Source organism: Drosophila persimilis, unplaced genomic scaffold (genome assembly GCF_003286085.1).
Source record: "Drosophila persimilis strain 14011-0111.01,24,50 unplaced genomic scaffold, DperRS2 tig00000606-arrow-arrow-pilon, whole genome shotgun sequence".
Classification (NCBI taxonomy): domain Eukaryota; kingdom Metazoa; phylum Arthropoda; class Insecta; order Diptera; family Drosophilidae; genus Drosophila; species Drosophila persimilis.
The window spans coordinates 693,380-714,018 of record NW_020825324.1 but is presented as its reverse complement, the minus strand read 5'-3'; the positions used below and the strand labels follow the sequence as shown (position 1 = coordinate 714,018).

The following is a 20,639-nucleotide window of genomic DNA, read 5'->3' as shown; positions in this document are numbered from 1 at the left end:
AAAAAAAACACTTTTATTAACTATAAGAAAAAAAAAATTATTTGAAATATTTTTGAGATATAGAGAGTGAGAGGAGGGTTGGGAAGGGAAGGGGAGGGGTCTGGAGGGTAGGGGAGTGTGTGTGTGTGTGTTAGATATGTATGTGGGAAGGATCCTTTAGCCAAAGGAGTGACCCCCCAAATGTGACTCCTGATCCTCGTGCTGCTGCTGCTGCTGCCCCTGCAGCTGCTGCAAATGATGTGGCAGCTGATGTTGCTGCTGCTGCTGCAGCTGCTGATGATGATGCTGCTCCATTTGCAATTGTGGCGATCGCCCGCTGCTGCTGCCACTTGCAGCACTCCCCGTGCCACTGCCACTGCCACTGCCACTGCCACTCGCACTGCCGCTCCCCGTGTTGCTCGTGCTGCTCGTGCCGCAGTACTGGAAGAGTAGATTCTACACCATATTCGCATACTTATCCTGCGGCGACATGTAGTCGAGGCTGTTCTGCGAGAAGGCCTGGGCGGACACAGTGCCGGTGAAGCTGGGCGAGGGCGAGAGGCCAAAGTTGGAGGCCGTGTACCCCGAGTGGCCCATGTTGTAGTTCACCTGGTTCTGGTTGCTGAAGTACTCCATCTGGGAGTAGTAGCTGGGCGCCTGGGCGTAGTTGTTGGGGTACTGCTGGTACTGGTTGTGCCAGAAGTTGTACGAGTCGTGGTTGGACATGTAGGCCGAGTGGGCCGAGTGGTGGGCGGACTGGGCCGATTGCGCGGCATGTGCGGCCGCTGCTGCCGACTGCGGCGACATGGGGGTGATCGGCGGTGAGGGGGTGGTGATGCTGCTGCTGCTGTCCATCGGCGTGATGTTGCCGCCCGGCTGCAGCAGGCGGGGATTGCTGCCCGCCGCCGATCCGTAGATGCTGTGATGGTGATGCACCCCAGCGCCGATGTCACCGCCGGCGTCCTTCAGCTGATCGTATGGCGAGCGGAGCACATCCCCGGAGACGCCCACACCGACACCGACGCCACCGCCGACGCCGCCGCCCACGCCGACGCCGAGATTGAGGCCAACGCCGCCGGAGGAGCCAACGCCTCCGCCTCCACCGCCGCCGCCGCCGCCGCCGCCGCCGCCGCCGCCACCGTAGCCGCCCGTCAGGCCGTGCTCCTTCTTGCAGACGATGCTAACGGGACTGACGGAGGTGGCCGGGGTGGGGAGCAAGGGCGAGGAGTTCTGGTGCGCCGCCGTCACGTTCAGGGCGGCCGCTGCTGCTGCTGCGGATAGATGCGCGTGGCTGTGGGAGTTGCTGCCGCCGGTGCTGCTGCTGCTGCTGTTCGGCGTCGATCCGCCGCCGTTGTTGTTGCTGTTGTTGTTGTTGTTGTTGTTGTTGCTGCCGCTGCTGTTGTTGCCATTGTTGCCACCGCCAGATCCCCCAGCAGCTGCCGCAGCAGCGGCGCTCAGGAAGGAACTGTGATGCGTCTTGATCGACTGGGCCGCCGCCACGGCTGCCGCTGCACTGGCCGCTGCCGCCGCAGAGCTGCTGCTGCCACCGCCGCCGCCGCTTTGGCTTTGGCTCTGCTTTTGGCCGCCGGACTTGCCGCTGCCGCTGTTGTTGTTGCCACTGCCGCTGCCGCCGCCGCCGCCGCTACGGCTGTTGTTGGAGCCGCTGCAGCTGCCGCTGCCTGCCCCGCCGCTGGCGTTCTTGGAGCTGCTCAAGCTGTTCGACTGCTGCTGCTGCTGCAACTGTTGGCGGCACTTGGCGCGTCGATTCTTGAACCAAACCTGAAAAGAGTTGCAACAAAGAAGAAGCATTTAGTTTGGGGCTAAGATATGAAGTTTTCCCTATGAAACCTCGATTATCCCTATCCCGAGGGAAAATGTCTTCTGTTGTGTCCCTTGGAGTGTCCCTGCCACAAGTGCCGTGCCGCCTCAAGTGTTTGCTTTCCCTGTGTGTGGCAAGCGGCTGCAATTTTCCCACATCAATTAGTTTTCCGGACGGGCAATGAATAAATTATATAAAAGGAGGGGGTGGCACTGGCCCACACACCCACAACCCACAACCCACAACCCACAACCCACAACAAGTGCAAAAAGTCACGCGCTGCCGCCGGAAGAGACAGAGAGGGAGACAGGGAGGGAGAGAGAGAGAGAGAGAGAGAGAGAGGAAAAGTTACATCAACAGCCGCCGGCGGCGGACGGGCAGTCCCAAAAAATTGACTCGATTATATTGTCACTCTCTTGCACACCCACACCCACACCCACAATCTCTATCTTTCTCTCTCTCTCCGCAGGAAGAGAACAATAAACAGCCCATAAAGCGGGATACTCGAGCGAGAGGAATTCACTTAGCCTTGTTTGTTATGCTTAAGGGGCTGCAAACAATCCGCTAAGTGCACACAGCAGAGCAGTCCCACTCCCAGTCCCACTCCCACTGCCAGTCCCAGTCCCAGTCCCCGCCCCTGGCTACAGACACAGCCACAGCCAGAGCCACATCCACAGAAGAGATCCATCCCCACAGAAGAGTGAAAGAGAGAGAGAGATCTAACATCTAACTCCGTCCAACTCCAACCTTCAACCTCCAACTCAAACCAAAACCGAAGTTTGAAGTCGATGCCCGCCCCTTTGCAACATGGAAAATGTTATTTCAGTGATTTGTTCGGGCATACCCTCAACAGAGCGGGTATTCAGGGACTTGGGCTTACTTGGGCAGCCAGAAAATAGTGAATTTATGATCCCATAATACAGTAGAATCCCTGAATGGAACTTTCTTCTGAGAACATGCTCGAATCGCTCTCCACCTTAAGAGCTGCATTTGGAGATATGAGTTATAGATCGAATGGCAGCTTCCAAAGATATTCCTTTGTTCCTTAAGATATTCTGTAGCTTCAAGCTGGATCCAATCATCATTTAAGGGTATTTTCGAGGCATAGGGTATCTAGAACTTCGACCGCTCTTGATTCCCATTCATTTATTGGGGTTGGTGTTGCTTGCTAATGGCTTGTGCTTTGGTAAACAGCAGAATTTATTACCGAACTCCCACTGTCACTCCTCCTCTCGCCATTGAAGGGCGGGAAGGGGACCCATACCCCCGCCTCGGGCCAAAGTTAACACTTGCCACGCGGCGGCTGTGGCCACTCGAGCGTTTCATTGCAGTGTGTGCCACACACACACACACACACGCACACCCCCACTTGAGGCACGAAAAAAAAGAGCATTAAACAAGGCGTATCAAATTTCATTATTTGTCAGCAAAGGACGAGAGAGGGAGAGGAGAGAGGAGTGAGAAGAGAGAAGAGAGTAAGGGGCCCGAGCCCTGTGCCGTTGAAAATTCAATTTCAATTTTCAATTCAATTTTGAATTTGTAAAATCTCCTTTTGTGAATTGACTTTGAAACGGGACATCCCCCCCTGCCACTCCGCTTCTCCTTTGCGCTTCGCCTGCTTTCATTCCGTTTCCCCACAGACACCCCGCCGAATCGTTTGATATCGTTTAATGAACTGCGAGAAGAGAACTCCATAATTCTCGTAATATTGATAAAACTAAGCTTGGGAATTTTTGCAAATTTTAGCAGAAAATTTATACAACATTTTCCCATGATTTCCAATGATTAATCGGCAGCCAAAAAAAAACACAGGAACCCGATTCGATTTGTCCTTCTAATGAACTTCAAAAAAGAATAAAATCAAATCATACAAAATTGAATGCCAGCGAAACGGTAGGAAAGAGAACTTCAAAGAACTTTTTTTTTTTTTTAAATTGTTGGCTCGTTTGCGGTTTTACCTGATTTGTAATGGTTGGTTGGGGAGGGGGGAGGGACTGAGGGGATTGGGGCTTGAGGGGAGTTTGCTTGAATAGCTTTCAAAATTGATTCATTCGATGGAAGGGAGGATGGGCAGGGATTTACGCGAAGAAGAACCACCCGTTCTGGAGATGAGCTCTCAAATTTGATTTATAACAGAAAAATATGTAAATATATTTGATTTATCTATCCATTCTATATATATATACATATATCTGATTAGTAGAAACTCTAGTATATTTTACAACCTTGTTTATGTATATCGAATAATTTGTAGATTTTTAGGGATTTTCTATTGATCCATTGATCATTTTTCATTCGATTTCTTCTTGGGTTCGAGCTGGAGATCTAAGAAGATTAAAGTGTATTTCAACAGGGATATTATAGGCCACACTAGATGTAGGCCAAAGAGGGCTATTTATCCTTGAACTAATATTATAATCGCTGTAGGAATTTCCCCTATAAATGTTCTCAAGTGATAATGAACCCACTTCAAGGGGGATAACCCGATCAAATGGGGAAACTGTAAGCACAGCTTTTTCTTATTTGGAAAAGTCCTGGCATAAGTAATCTAATTTTGATTGCAATTGAAAAGTTGATCCTTTGGCTCTAAATTACTGTTTGTTTCGCTGGTGACTTTTCCCATGGCGTTGCCTTGGCTTGAAAATTGTACCACGTGGAACTTGATATTGCATTAACAAATGGGGGAAATTGTTAAATGGGAAAATGGAAAATTATGCGCTCGGCTTGCATAAATCTCGCTCTCTCTCTCTCTCTCTCTCTGGCCATACACACATACATATGTATGTGCTCTTACAGGAGGAGAGCAGGAAGGATGGGTGTGAGGGGTTGAGGAAAAGAGTGGAAATTGTTAATCCGCAATGGGAAAATTAATTTTATAAAACATCTGTGTGCTGGGTGCTGGGTGCTGCGTGCTGCTGCCCGTTTCTATACAAAAAGTTTTCCTACCTAAGCCCCCTCCCCGCCATGACACCACCACCGCTCGTCCCCTCTTCCTGCGACGCTCTCCCTTCCCTTAGCACACCTCTACCCCTCTCTCTCCTCTATACATATATGTACATGTCCCAATGCATTGCGTATCATGAGGAGGCATGAGAGGCAGCAGAGAACGAGACAAATCCTTTTACAAAAAAAAAAAAAGGAAGCAGAGATTTTTTGGAAAACTAAAAACAGGGAGAAAGGGAAAATGTGAAAAAGAGTTGACAAAGTTTCACTCACTCTCTCTCCCTCTCCCTCTCCCTCTCTCTGGCTTCTGTCTCTTAGTCTCTTTCTAGCGATTCTCGCGATTGCAACCCCCGACGGGGAAATCGAACAGCTGAAAACGAGGCTCAAATGCCGAGGTGACAATGGGAGGGAGGGACGCCATAAGGGTGCCTCTGCCCCCATACCATGCCCTTCCCCTGCCCCGTCCCCTTTCCGTCTTCTCTGGCTTGCATGTGATTTATGATTGCCAACAGCAGCGATGGCAGCGATGGCAGCCATCCCCGGTCCCGTTGCTACCCCTCTGGCGGCACTCCTCGTTTTTCGGGGCGAATGAAAACATTTTTGGGCGTAAATGTTTGCTCTGTTCTGGTGCAGATAAGCTGCCCGTAAAATTATTACGTTATTTGTATTGGCTGCAATCAACGCCCTCTCACTTAGGAGCATGCCACAGGCCACAGGCCACCCCCCTGGGGCAGGCAGCTACTGGGCCATAAAGATGCCTATCATTCAATTAATATTTACCAGACCTTAAGCCCCCCTCCCTGATTATGACTCCTGACGATGATTCTCGGCCACTGATTTCGGGGGGATTCGGGGATTCATTCGTTGATTCTGTTTCTGATTTTGATTCTGATTTTTATGCCGATTCCCGTTTCTGATTCAGACATTTTCCTCCATTCCTCCTCTCTGTCTCTCTCTTCGTTCTTTTGGTAATGATTATTTATGTGTTTTTCGTGCCTCTGGAAAATCCTTCGAAGGTGACCCTTTCATGGCAGAAACTAACGAGGTGACCCCGACCCCGACCACGACACCGACTCCGACCCCCCAAAGAAAACAATATAGTTATGGTGTAGAGATTTTTATGACTTCCTCCTCCTATCGAAGCCCCACAAAAACATCTGACCTCTCAATTTCAACTGTAGGCTTTTCTATGTACACATCTTTGATCTTTAAAAAGATCTTTCCATCTTTAGTTTTGAATATCCTTTTGATTCTATTCTTGCTATCCTTCTATCCGGATTCTCGGGGGTATCTCTCTGCTCTGTTCCACTTCTTTCCCTTTAAAAGCAGTCTAGTTTTTTTGCTAATTGAGTTGCTTGGCTTCCTGCCAAGCCCCACAAACCACCCACCTCCCCCATGAAAACCCCAAGCCCCAAACCAAAAACCAAAAGCCAGACGCCATGTAACATGCATACGAATCGTGTTTGCTTTTCTCTATTCTCTATTCTCTCTCCTTTTCCTTTTCCTATTCCTATTCCATTTCCTTTCCGTCTTTCTGTGGCGCTTTTTGGCATTTCCATTCGTGGCTTTGTACGGTTTTTCCTAGTTTTGTGCTGTAATCTGATACGTGAATGCATTGGCATGTTGCGTCAGGCACAGTGGGTCACAATCAGAGAAAACAAGAATTCCATCATCAAATGTCGCAGGCAGAAGCGACTAACGACCGAGCGACCGAGCGACCGAGCGACCGAGAAGTGAAGCCTGCATGACGCGTTCCCCACTTTGGGATCAAGTTTTTTCTTCATATTTGAACTTTTTTAAAGTTACTTTTGTCCCACTGTAACATACGTCTAATGCAAGCCCCGAGAAACAGGACGGCGACCAGAGAGAAAGAAAAGCAACGGACGACAGACAACAGACAACAAACACATATGGAAAATCTATACAAATTGTACATTCCACACCCATGGAATCCCCCATTCAGACAGACGTGTGTGGTGTGCATTACGGGAATCAATTGTGTAAAAAACGTCGGGGCATCGGTGACCAGTGGATGGGGCAAGAACATTGGACATTGGACATATGCAAGTTGTCCTTGCTGCAGCCAGGGCAGGGCACGGAACGTGTCGATTTTCACATCGACCCGAAAGACCACTGCAGGGGCTTCCTCTGTTGTTCTGTCTGTTGCTGCCATGCCACACAAATGCTGTGTTGCCCTGCTTGTTCTACGTCCTCTGTTTTGCTGTTGCTGCATTTTCTTCTGTGCCCCAAGCGACGCTCCTGCACTTCTGCATATCGTCTGCTGTTTCTACTACTTGGGATTGTGCCTCAGACACTGCTTTTCCTCTGTACTCCTTCCTTTAAAGGACCGAGGGGCAGTGCTGTACGACGCGATTGCTGGTTCTTCTGGGGCATTATCTGCAGCTTCTTCTGTGACAAAAGCTGTTTCTGTTCTCTCCCAATTTCCTGCCTCTTCTGTCACTGGCATTCACTCCTCCTTCTGCCACTGCAATGTCACGTCCTTAAATTACATTGTGGACAAAAGCAAAGAAAAGCAAAGCAAACGAAAGCAAAGCAAACAAATCGATAGATCAATGCCTCTTCCACATGCAACAACGGCTTCCGATTGCAATTTGGATATTGTGTCGTTTTGGATCGATCGGTGGCTTGTTTATCCAGGACATTACCAGGAGCGGTGAGAGGAGAGATGACAGTTCTTGCAGCAGCAGCAGCAGCCGGAAGCAGTAGATGATGTCTCTGTTTGATCGTTTCTCTTGGGCCATTTGGCAGTTGTTCGGGCCGACGGCGCTTGCCATCCCAATTCTGTGTTTGTTTAGGCCCGATCATTGGACATGGGCACGACGACACCTAAACAAACACACACACAGCGCGCACTGAATGGGCGAGAGAGATCCTTTAACAAATTGAGTTGTAAAACTCTCCTCTATCATCATCATCATCATCATCGTCATCGTCATCGTCAGGCAGGAGGCCGCATTTGGTTGACGGTAAAAATTAGCGCAAATTATGCTCGACTAATGCGTTGAGCAAACCTCCTCTCCGCTCCGCTCTGCTCTGCTCTGCTCTGCACCGTGTCCTTCTGTTGCGTATCCTGCCCTGGAGGGGTGACTTGTCATACCCCAAATTCCCTTGGCAAATAAACGCCGAATATATCTCATTTTGCAGAGGGGAAAAGTACACCAAATGCCGAATGCCGAATGCCGAATATCTTCCTCTATTTGCATTGAAAGTCATCAAATCTGTTCGCTCCATATGTGAACCATCCGGGACCATCCCCCCAAAAACCCGTCCGTAGAACCACATCCCAGAAACAGATTCCCTGGCAATCTGTTACCCGGGAGCTGTTGTAATTTGTTTGTTTTATGGATTTCTTTTTGGACTTTTCCGGGCACTTTTCCGCACGGGGCATTGGCTGTGCCTAATTAAACCGAATATCCGGCACCAGCTATACAAGTGTTTTCGCACTCCACTCCCATTCTGTCTGTTAAAGTTAAAGCTCACACATGTGCGGGTTAAGTGAGTGTAAGAAAAAACCAGTTGGCAGGTTGTTTTATTTCCCTTTGGGGTCGGAGGAGCAATGGGATACGGCCCAGGAGGAGGGATAAGGCAATAATTACCAAAGAATGAATCGAGGCACTCGTGGCTCAACACCATGCATAGAAGGTATGGTAGGTTCTATGGTAGGTCTTTGGGCAAAGATGGATGTATAATGAACAGATCTGTCTTTCATATGGATAACATAGCTGCACAGTAATCAAGGACTCTTACCTGTACTCGGGACTCGGGCAGATTTATCTTGAGAGCCACCTCTTCGCGCATGAATATATCCGGATAGCGGGTCTTGCCGAACAGTGCCTCCAGGACGTCCAATTGGGCGCGTGTGAATGTAGTGCGCTCCCGACGCTGTTTTCTTGTGTTGACACCTAAATGGTGGGTGGGGGTGGGGGGTGGGGGGAAAGGGAAAGGGAAAGAAAGTATTAGCCAGGGCGAAAAGATAGTGCCTGAAAGCCAAATGTGCTGAAGGTCTATTTCGAGGGCCAAATCAAGTATACGCCTCGTGGTCGTTCTACGGAAACTTTTCCCCGTAATATATTTTTTGGCGTGCTGGTTTCTGTTGTTTTTGTTTGTTGGGATTGCTGGGTTTGCTGGGTTTGCTGGGTTTTTTGGGTAGCAAGCAACCCCCGAAAAGTGCGACACACAGAGACGAGAGCCAACCCCTAAGCGGAACGGAACACGAAACACGGAACGGAGCGAAGCGATGCGATGCGAAGCGGAGAAAAAGAATTGAAAGAACCAACCCCCGTGCAGCAAAAGCAGCAGCAGCCGCCCCAAAAATGCTGCTATATATCAAAGTGTGTTTGTGTGTGTGTGCGTGCCACATACATATACATGTATGTACTGCTGCGTGTGCGTGGGTATCTGTGTGTTAAGCCGCAGCATTGTTTGCTTTGTCAGCCTCTCTATCTCTCTCTCACTCTCTCACTCTCTCTCTCTCTCTCTCTCTCTGTCTCTCTGTCTCTTTCCCTGTCGCTCCGTAACTTCGACTCGACTTTGGCTTGGATTCCTGCCTCCTCCTCTGCCTCTCCTTGCCACTGGAAATACATTGCTACCCCTGCTATTGTGCCTATCCCTCGTGCCACACTCTACACCTCTCCCTCTGCCTTTCTCTCTCTTTCTCTCTCTCGCCCTCTCTCAATCTGTATCCCTATCAAAAATTAATGAGTTAGTCATTTTGGTCATGAATTTATAAATTGAATAAAAAACTTCAACTTCAATTCCTGCCCGGCTTCAGCCTTCACTTTATTCCATTTTGCAGCTGCCACATTTCGTTTTTGTTGCTGTTGCCGTTGCCGTTGCCGTTTGCTGTTTTCGCTTTCAAAATGGTTGCCCCGTTTTTTTTTTTGTCGGTTTACAATTAATTGCAATTTGTTGTTTATTTTTTAAAAGATTTTTATATATTTATTTTCATAATTTTTACCTTGGAAGAGAGAGATATTGTCGTGTCGTTTAATTAACTCCACCTATAAATTTTTTGGCTGTTTTCTCAGTTGTATTTTTTATTGTTTTGTGATGCTTTTTATGGAGTGTTGTTTATTTTTGGCCAATTTATGATGTTTCCTGGAAGGTCTCGTTGTTTTTTTCTGTTGGTTCAGGGCTAAACTATCGAAGACCCCCACATTTTATTGGAAGTCTCTTTAGTACTTTTGATGTTTTCCATATTTGGTGATCAAAAATCGTTCCTAACACTTTTCACCATTCAATTTGGTATAGTTTTAATTATTTTACTTCTTGAGTGGAATTCTTAAAAGAGATCTCTTTTATTCCATGGTATATCTGGCATTTAAGGTATTTTTGAAAAACCTTTTCTCTAATCGATGGAATTTACTTATTTCGATTCAATATTGAATAAAATCCCAAAAAACTTGTACATAAATGCTGCTTTATCCCACAGATATTCACCTAGAATTCATTGTATCTTTCATCATTTTAAAGACCTACAACCAAGCATTTTCCTCATACACAGAGGTCTTTCTCTTCTTTTTTTTCAACAGAGGCCCGTCCTCTTTTGCAATCTCGTTTTTTGTGGCCAAACTCTTCCATCATACAATATCTCTTTCGCTCCAATCAAAAAGTTATATCACAAGCTAAAATTCTGTCAATTACTTTGCTTATGAAACAACAACAGAAATATATGAAAAACCATAAAGAAAATACTCGCAACAAAAAAAAATATTGATTACGAAGTATGAAATATTTTTGTCATTTTTTCTTTTGCTGTCTTTTTTGTGGGGGGAGTGTGGGGCCACAGAGTCTTTTGTTGGCGTTTTGTAGCCAATTTTTTGTGATTTTGGTCAGGTTTTTTTTGTGTTGTGTCATTTGCAGCGTCACCGAATGAGAAACCGAACGAAAAGAAACGAAACGAAACGAACCGAACCGAGAAACTGGAACTTCAAAGATAAAAAAGTGCCTCTGGAGACGGAGACTCTGCCTCATTATTCATTTTGACAATTTAACCTGATAATGATGCAATATCGATGCGAACTGACATTGAAAGGCAGGCTGGCTGGCAGGCTGGCTGGCAGGCTGGCAGGCAGGCAGGCAGCAGCCAAAAGATACTTTTGATACCGAGTTGTATATTTTGCGAAAGGATGCAGGGAGAACTTTCAGCACATTTGTTTCATGGGTTTCATGGGATAGATATACCAAAATTGTTCAGTTCGATATTTACCCCACATACCTTGGGAGAACCCAACGGCCTCGAGACCATGTGGGAGGCCGAAGGGACCCAAAGACGGCATCGGCATGCCCGGCGGCAGGGGCCCGTGCGGCACCGAGTGATGGGGATGCGGGCCGCCATAGCTGTGCGGATGGGGGCCCAAATCGCCAGATTTGAGGAAACCCGCCGCCATCAGGGCCTCTGTCGAGTGGAGCGCCACGTTGAAGCTGTTGTGTGTCCGCTCGCCACGTGCTGCAGCTATCTCCCCGAAATCAATCTTGAGACCGATCTAAGAGACGCTGACGGTGTAAGAACTCCTAGTATCCTTCCTTCCTTCTGCCGAAATCCAAGCTGGGACCCTCTCGATCTGTCGCCTCAATGGTTGTGTGTGTTTGAATGTATCTGAAAGTATGGAAAGAATGGAATGCAATATAGTTAGATGTCTGATAATCAATGATAAAACACCTCTTCTCATGCTCTTCTTATGCTACCCTCTTCGGAGCACAGTAAATACTCGCGATATTTACTTACAGTATTGCAAATTATCTTTTTGAAACTGGGAATATCTTGGAAAATGTTCTACTCTCCGATAAGTATTTGTTTGCTTATGGGTTAAGCTCTTGCCACGAGTTCCAATTACACTCTAAGATCGGTAGAGTACGAGGCTCAGACTTATAAAGGGACACCGAAACCAAAGAGTACGCTCTATCTGTCCCTCTCTATCTCTCTGTCTTGGTGGCCTAATCCCTGAGGTTTGCCGCCCTATTATGTAAAAACTTCTAATCTCTCCGTTTTCGAAGATTACCCAACGAGAACGCCCGCAAACGACCGACCGACGAGCCGACGAGCCGGCAAGCCGAACTTGAAGACGAAGTTCCTTCGGGGGCTTATCCTTGCGGTTTAAGATCTTTGATCTGCGCTTAGCCACAGGATTATTTCAGACACTTACTAAAACTGGTACTACGACTCAATAGACTGCTGGGACTGCTGATCCGCCGCTGCCAGGACACACACACACACATGACAGGACAATGGACGATGCATGGCTTAAGAGAGAGAGAGAGAGCCCAGAACCTGGATTAAAACTCTTTTGTCTCTAGGCTGTCTTCTCTCTATCTCTCTCTGTTTTCGTGCGAAAAAAATTAGCACTATCCCAGAGAAAGAGAAAGAGAGAAACAGAGACACAGAGACACCCATAGGCCGGGGGTTAAGAGGGGCAAAAGCAATTGCGGAATTAGCACGAACACCTCACTCTCTCTTCCCTCTCTCTCTCTCTCTGAACGTTTTGCCTTTTGTTTTGGAAATTGAAAACCCAGAAATCACCAAAAACTATTTGTCACTTCCCTAAAGAGAGTACAAGACCACGAGAGACAGAGATATAGGGATAGGGAGAGGACGATCCCTTGGATGCACCACATCCACACATCTCATTGTGGTGCCCTGTAAAATTTGTTTTGTTTTGTCATGTCGCTTTCATGGCTGACTGAATATCGCATGAAGGATGGAAATGCAGCCCGCAAAAACCACTCCACTCCACTCCACTCCAGAAAAAAAGAGAAACCAAAACCTCGACCCTGATATAGCACCCGATACCCCCCGAAGGACAGACAGACAGTCCTGTTGCCCAAATTACATGCTCACGCGCACACGCAAATTAATAACGCATCTGTCTTCAATTCGGGGAGAGAGACCAGCGGCAGCGAGCAGTTACCGTTATCATATTTAGTACAAAACGCAGCCACACTAAACAGGGATGTAATCGATGAATGATCGATTAAAGGAAATCAAATTAAAATCAAAAAAAACTAAGTGTTTAATTGGTGTAGGAACTAACTACCATCGAGCGGACAATAAAATTAACTAGATCTAGTATATTCTATGTTTGAATAATTTCTGTTTAGAGAAATGATATGGATCCATTCATTCCGAAAGTGGTTCAAAGATAATTGTCTTATATTTTCGGACATTTTCTGTTTTGTTTTTTTGTTGGGAACCTAATTTCCCATAGAAACCATTAACAAAAACAGAAAAAAGCTTCAGAAAAAACAAAAAACCGAGAAAGAAAAGAACTCCCGTCGAACTCTCAGCATCTGTCAAAACCGAAAATTGTCGGAGCCCCAGAAATGTGTCACATTTTTTGTGTGGATTGAAACTGCGACTCACACGGAAGACGGGGCTCTACTACGTGATTTTCTAGTCATTTGCCGCTGGCATCGGTGTCTCGCTCACTCGCTCGCTCGCTCGCTGGCTGGCTCTTTGTGTGTCTCTGTGTCTCCCTCCCTCGCTGATTATGAAAAATCATGGTAAATGGCAAAAAGAGCAAAAAAGAAGGCAGGCAAGGCCCCGCTGGCTCTGGCTGATCCATTGTGATGGTCGGTCTCCTAGGGGGACCGCCGAAACGAGGCGGGACAAAATCATTTGAACTGGATATATATCACGTACAGAGAAGACACTTTCATTATATATTCAATTTTCGGCAATTTCTGATGATGATTCTTCTGTGGATCGTATCACTTTCGGTTTCAGTTTCCGGGCACGACAATATTTGATGTTATTTTCCTCCCGCGCTAGACAGAGAGCCAGAGTGAGAGAGAGAGAGAGAGGCGACTCACTCACGTAATTACGGTCAAAATAATATTTGTGCACAAGAGTTTTGAAGGTAAACAGCCGCGAGGAAAACAAAACATAAAACACACACAAAATAATGCCAAGAAATCCAGCTCCAAATTGAAGATGCCAGCTACCGTATGCAAGAGATCACTGGATCGATGGATCGTTGGATGGACCCGACCCGCACATCGAAACACTCTCTGAAGAACGGTAGTGTTTTTGTTTCTGATGCTGGCCGGCCCTGGGAAAGTCTCAGGCAGAAGACAGAAAAGAAATCGCTAGCCACTTGGCTACTGTTCATTTGGGCCATGGGAAGATTTCATCTACCATTCGAACCATACGAATTTCGGATGATTAATGGTCCCGTCCCCCCAGACTTTGCATAACTTTTGGCTATCTTTATTTCTGTCTTTGCCCCCGTGTGTCGCTGACTAATATATAGTATCTTTAGAGCGTGCGAGTGTACGCTTATAACTCTGTTAGTCAGTCACGAGAGATCAACTTTGGGGCCGCCACTGTGTGTGCAGCTGTCAGGAGTGCTAACCTGTCAGTCGGTTCGGTTGTGGCTCTGTGGCTCTGTGGCTCTCTGGCTCTGTGGCTCTCTGGCTGTTGTGGTAGCTACACAGCCACTGGATATCTGTGGCTCAGTGGTTGTTGTAGTCGGAGCTATTAGTTGCCTTAACAAGCTCTATAACAACTTAATATGCCCGGGCACATTGCACATATTCTACACTCTACTGCAGAGGTTTTGTTTCCTTTGCGTATGCGTATGCGTATGCGTACTGCCTGAGTGTGTATGGGTGAGCTTTCTTTTTGATCATTGTCCTCTCTAAGAAAGCTCAAAGCTTCTCCTATGCATGAGCCTTGTGTGTGTAAAAGCTCCTTTATATATTTATTCTTAGCCAAATTAATTGATAAAGCTGATTTCTTTAAACAAAAAACCATTTGCAACGTTTTTTGTGATTCTATGATCATTGAGCCACTGATCATTTAGAATATATTAGCTAGAAACTAAACAATGCAACTTAAAGTCAAAATATGATCGATTCTTAAAGTAAATATATATGTAGGTATATTCTTGGCTTCTATGACAGCTATCCTCTTCTCTGCCAAATTGTATGTAGCCCCTGAAAATGTTGTTGTGTTGTTCTTTGCTGTTGAGTGTAAGCCTGATATTCGCGTTATGGCCGAACCGGGGGAGAGGCACGAAACAGATGAAAAATGCATTTCTCAGGCTCATTTACATTGAGCCACAGCTACTGGAATATGGAATACTATATGGGAGAAGAAACTGCAGACTGCAGACCGCTTCTAGCACTACCATTCGGAGACCAAGTCGGACTCTGGTCTAGCATAATAAGCCTGTCTGTCTCTCTGTCTGTCTGTCTGTCTGTCTGTCTGTCCGTCTGTCTGTCCGTCTGTCTGGCTTTTTGTGGCTCTGTCTCTGTCTGAAAATAATGCAACTTAATAAATGCAACAAAGAATGAGGCAGCAGCAGCAAAAGCAGTCACGTCCCGAAAAACAGGTAATGGGAATGGAGCTCTCTCGGAATGGAGGATGGAGTGGAGGAGGATGAGGATGAGGAGACCATTTCTACGCAAATGCATTTTGACATTTAAATTTGCAATTTTCGCATAAAATTATATTTATTTTGTGTGTTGTTGTTGCGGTGAAAATTGCAACCTTGCTGCCGCTGTTGCTGCTGCGAGGATCACGACGATGTGATGTTGATGTGGATTCCAGCTACTGACTTTGACGTTGACGTTGCCTGAAGTTTAATTAAGCAACGTGCCAAATAATTGAAAAAGTGTGAAGATTTGACAAGTTTAAGACGCATTAAAAACATATATATGGCCTAGAAATCAACTGACACTACTCGTAGATACGGCAGATACTTGTATTTGCTGCTCTGGCGACAAGTTTTTTCCATCCATACCCCATACTGTACGCCATACCGTACGGTACGGTAGAGGTTTTTTTAATTAGTTTTTTCTATGGGGGGAATGCTTATGCTTTGCTGCTTATCACATGGCAAATTATTTATTATTTACTTAATCAAATTGACACTTGAGCAGCGTTTGCCAGTGATTAATAGATGCTAGCAGGAGATTGCTCAATCAAAATGATTGCGATTGGGAAACCAGCCGATTCGCCCATTGCCAATTGAAGGAGAGAGGGAGAGAATGCAGGCCAGGACTGGTTCAATCACAGTGATTGGAGGGGACCACAAAGAGAGGAATAAGTGCCCAAAACGCTTTTCCATTTTCCATTTTCCATTTGCAATTCCATTTGCCAGTCCCTGAATAATTGCAAATTAATTAAAATATTGCCAACACAACAAATCACTTGAGAGATTGAGTAGAGGATTGGCTCGGCCAATTAACGATTTGTTATGGTTGATATGATTCGAGTGGAGAACTGATACTGATAGTTCTTGGACATATCTTAGCATCCTTTAGCATCTGAAATCTACACTTTCTTTTGCTCCATTCATATCTCTTCCAGTAAATGTACCATAAAATTGTTTCTAATTCAAGAAATATTCGGGGGTATTACACCACTTGTCATTCTCCGTTCCGCCCAATTCCATTCACAGATACAACGAATTGTAATGGATAAAAATTGAATGAATTGCCAGCAGAGCCAGCAGAGCCAGCAGTGGCAGTGTTTCGCCTTCAGAGTTGTACGAGTACAAATGATTGCATCATTGAAAACAGACACAGAAACAGAGACCCAGAGAAATAAATCAAATAATAGACTAATAGAGTAAAGAGCTCTCGGCGATCGGTGATCGGTGATCGGCTGTAGACTGGTCACAACAACACAGAAAACCTTATTATTTGACGCATTGTCAATGTGATCTTGATATGAAATGAAACTGGAAATGGAAATGGAACCCCGTCTCAGAGCAGGCATCAGGCATCAGGCATCACATCTCAGTGTGTCTGAGTGTCTGAGTGATTTCTATTTAAATGGCTTTGTCAACGAAATTTGAGAAGCAACAACTACGCGTACGCGTAATGAGCAAAGAGTGAAGAGAGATAAAAATTAATAATACAAATAATTGGGTACAAAAATCAAGAAAAAACCAACGAAAAACGAAACGAAACGAAACGAGACTCAATCCGTACGAAACGAAAACCTCACCTAGGGCGAGGCACGGCATGGCAAGGCAAGGCAAAAGATTGACAAAAGATGACGACCAAAACAAAAAAAAAGAAATACAAAATACAAAAATCAAAAATCAAAAAAGAGTAAAACCCGATCAGGTAGGTTTCCAGAGAGTGTTGTGTGTGGGAGTCTGAAAACTGTGAAAGACTGGAGACTGGAGACTGGAGACTGGGGCGTGCTATGGTGCCACAATGGAAGCCGTTCGGTTCCGTTCCGTTTGCGGTTCGCAGTTCGTGTCGCTGTGGGGATATGAGGGATAGATAAGCTATCAGAGGTGTCGCGACGCGATCTCTGGGGCTCCAAAGACTTCTTTCAATTCACAATTGCCAACCCTCTCTTCAGGCGGATGTTGTGAATGAAATGAAGTTGATTGAAATTGGCATTCAGGGGGATTGGGATCTAAGCCTAGGAGTCGCCGCTTCACGGTAGTTGCGTGGGTGCCAGAACAGATCCATAGAGATCCCCAAACTCCACTTCCACTGTCATCCCAAAAAATTAACTTGCATATTAATTTTAGTGTGTGTTTCTTCTAGCATACAGACATACAGACATACATCGTACATATATGCAAATTAATAATACAGAACAACACAGATGGAAGAGGAGTCAACGTTTTATTCAGATATTTTAATTTATAGCCGCCGCTTTGAAATTAGAGAAAGACTCAGATACAAGATACAGCAGCAGCGGCAGCAGCACCAGGAGAGGGGGCACAAAATATGTGTGAATAATGTGACCTGAACGGGTCCGCCGTCGGTCGGTCCATCGGTCCATCGCTCCATCGATGCTGCTGCTGCTACCTCTATTGTATCTAATATTAGACCTCTTTTTTAGGGTCTTATTGTTGTAGTATATTTGTGCTCATACGCATATACTCGTATATATTCGGTATATTTTTTGTATCGATCTTTGGTTGAATGTTTTGCCTAATTAACGGCCAAGGGAGGCGGCCTTAATATGCCCATTAAAATTATGAAAATCATAACGAATTTCAGATTCAAAAACTGGAGACTGGAGACCGGAGACCGCTTTGGTCTTGGATTTTCTCACATTATGATTTGGATATTAGTCATAGGTGGAATTTCCTGTGAACTGCAAAGAACTTCAACAGAAGAGTGGAAAGGAAAGGTCAAGGGGCGACTTCTAGGGCATAGATAATTGCTTGGGGTTCCCCCTCTGCCTGAATGTATAAAGATTTTTGCAATGGGTTGCCAGAAGCTGACAAAAGAAGTCGCCACTAGAGATTAGTGGAACACTTATAAAAGATCATCATTTTAAAGATCGTGTGCCACAGAATGGTTAGTGGTAGAACATAAAAGATAGTCATGGAGAAAACTATCTTTTTGTGTAATGAATAGTTCATGTTTTAAGGGTATTCCTCTATCTATCAGATGTCTCTTTGAGAATCAATATTACGGATCATCAAAGAGTCGGAGTGTTGGGGATCTCTTATAGATATCTGTGAGATACAAATATCCAAGGTGGATAAGGTATCCACCCCAACTACTTAAGGCTATATACATAAGTACTATTTATCGATCGAATCATGTTAATCCTAGGTAATATAATCCTTGCTTCATTCTTGCCGCTTTCCGCGATCCGTGAGAGTTCAGTTCAGTTAATGGATTATATGGATATGGATTGTACGTTGTCGCCCGACATGGAAGACAGAGATATATGGAACACTCACCGAAAAAAAAAACACAAACAGAACGATCTCTGATCGATCGTAGGCGACTAGGATGGATCGTTGGGATCGTTCGGATCAGATCGTATAATATATATTCCAATTTAGGATCCAGATATTCTGCGGTACATTCGGGTTTATGGCTGCAGTTGTTTATTGTTTGAGGGTTGAGGAGGCACTGGTTACACCGTAAAAAAACATATCCCACACATAGGACACGGACACACACGATATGCTGATCGATCGACTGCTGAACTGAACTGAACGATCGGTTATCGGTTATAGTTGTATATCTTTTGTTGCTTTTGTTGAAGAAGTATCTTGTATCTTGAATCTTGTATCTGCTGTATCTTTTGTTGTGTTTCACGCACTTTCTTATGGTAGAATGAAATGTTATTTTGTGGCTTCTCTTTTTTTGTTTGTTTGTTTGTTTTGGCGACGGCGAACCTTTTTGTTGTTGCTGCTTGCTGCCGCTACGCACGGCGAGAGAGGCAAAAGCGCGGCGAAAACTAACGGTGAACGGTGAACGGTGAACGGTGGAACGTTGAACGGTGCTCAATGGAACGCTGAACGAGAGAGAGACGGTGTGTGAGCGAGCGACGAACGCACTGACAACCCGAGCGGCACGAATGTATCTTTGGAACTGATTTTCGTGACACCTTCCAGCGGACAAACGGCGGCAGAGCACAGCAGAGCACCGTAGCAGCAGCGTACCAAAGCAGAGCAGAGCAGAGCAGAGCAGAGCAGCGACGCAGCAGGCGGCGGCGGTGGCGGTAGCAAAAGTCGCTCGACCAGATACAAATGCAGATACTCACAGCTACACGAATGCGAGTGCGAGTCCAACAACAACACGCACACACCCGACGAACCTCAGCCGACCGGTTCGTGTGTGTTCGTGCAGCCAACCAACACCACCAGCAGCACCTTGTGGGCCAAAGCGAGAGCGCAACACTTTTAGCAATGGCTGACGCCGCGCTCGGCTCAATCCGAGCGATCGTGCAAGGGAGATGGCCGTACATAGATGGGCTTGCTGGCTGTGTCGTCGCAACCGTAACCGTAACAGAAACAGCTAGACAGCTAGCTGTCCCGCTCTGGCCCTGGCGCATGCCAGCAGCAAGTGCAAGCGGGACGACAGCTTGGAGCCAGCATTCGAGCAGCTGTATTTACCTATGTGTTGTTGCTGTCTTCTCTGCTGCTGTTGCTGCCTGCTTTTTATGTGTGCGTGTGTGTGTGTGCGAGTGTGTGGTTGAGAGTGGAACCACACCCCAAATAAATAAACGCTGCCGCCTCTTGCTTGCTTGCTCCGCTTGCTCCCCCCTCACCGGCCCCCTCGACCCAGGCCTGGCAGTCGGTTCAACAACTTTGTTTTCACACAAACAACAACAACAGCAACAACAGAAAGTAGAGAAAAATAAGAAAAATTGGTTCCTTTTGGTAGTTTTGCGCGCGCCAGCAATGAAATTTTAATGAAAATGACAGCAGACCCAAAACACCGCCAGAGCGGAGGAAAAGCGTAAGACAGCGCTGAAATTTGTTACCAAAAGCAAGCCAGCCAGAAGACGAGGACGAGGACGAGGACAAGAAATAGACGCCTGAAGAATGGTGGGGCTGCTTGTGGGGCGTGGGGGAAGGGCGCTGCAAAGGACGTTGGTCAAAAATTGTCATGCAGGGAGAGAGAGAGAGAGAGAGAGAGAGAGCGCCAGGAGCTACAAGAAAAAAACCCGAACAACGACAGGCAGGCGGTACCCCCTCCCAAACGTAAGGGGCGGCCCTGGCCCTCTATTGTTCAATTATCATTCACTCAAGCAAACAGCCGAGGAATTCGAAACTCCGATTTAATTCGATTTGGTTTCAATAATGATGCATCATGCGCTCTCGAAAGGGTTTATGGCTTGGGTTTAGCCTTGCCAAGAAAGGAGCCTGCCAGAAAGGGTACCGCCCGCAGGATAATTATGGTAATGAGGAGTGCGGATTGGACTTGAGATCAGTCTGTTTTAATGATGACTTCACCTGAGAGTCAAAACAGAGAGAATTATTGCTGAAAACAGAGCAAACCCCCCCTCTAAATTATCCTATTTCCTTCAGTGTGAATCCTGATTTGCAGCTCCATCATGAATGATAGCCAAGCGACCAACCAAAGACCAACAAAAACCATATCGGTTCTTTTTTGCTCAGCTTTTTTCTCAGCTGACGCAGGAAAACAAACAACAACC

General features: G+C 46.2%; 1 protein-coding gene across 2 annotated transcripts; it reads right to left on the bottom strand.

Annotated features, from left to right (window-relative positions):
- Positions 1–245: 245 nt before the first annotated feature.
- LOC6597267 (homeotic protein ocelliless) lies at positions 246–19,027 on the bottom strand. 2 transcript variants are annotated; one of them, XM_026990652.1, is made up of 4 exons: positions 18,430–19,027; positions 10,971–11,360; positions 8,510–8,664; positions 246–1,758 (listed from the first exon to the last, which is right to left on the bottom strand). In XM_026990652.1, the coding sequence occupies exons 2-4, from the start codon at positions 11,149–11,151 to the stop codon at positions 436–438; spliced, it is 1,659 nt and encodes a 552-aa protein (XP_026846453.1). In that variant the 5' UTR covers positions 11,152–11,360; positions 18,430–19,027; the 3' UTR covers positions 246–435. The 2 variants fall into 2 exon arrangements, with proteins under 2 accessions (XP_026846453.1, XP_026846454.1); XM_026990653.1 differs by having other exon boundaries at positions 10,980–11,360.
- Between the last annotated feature and the right edge of the window lie 1,612 nt (positions 19,028–20,639).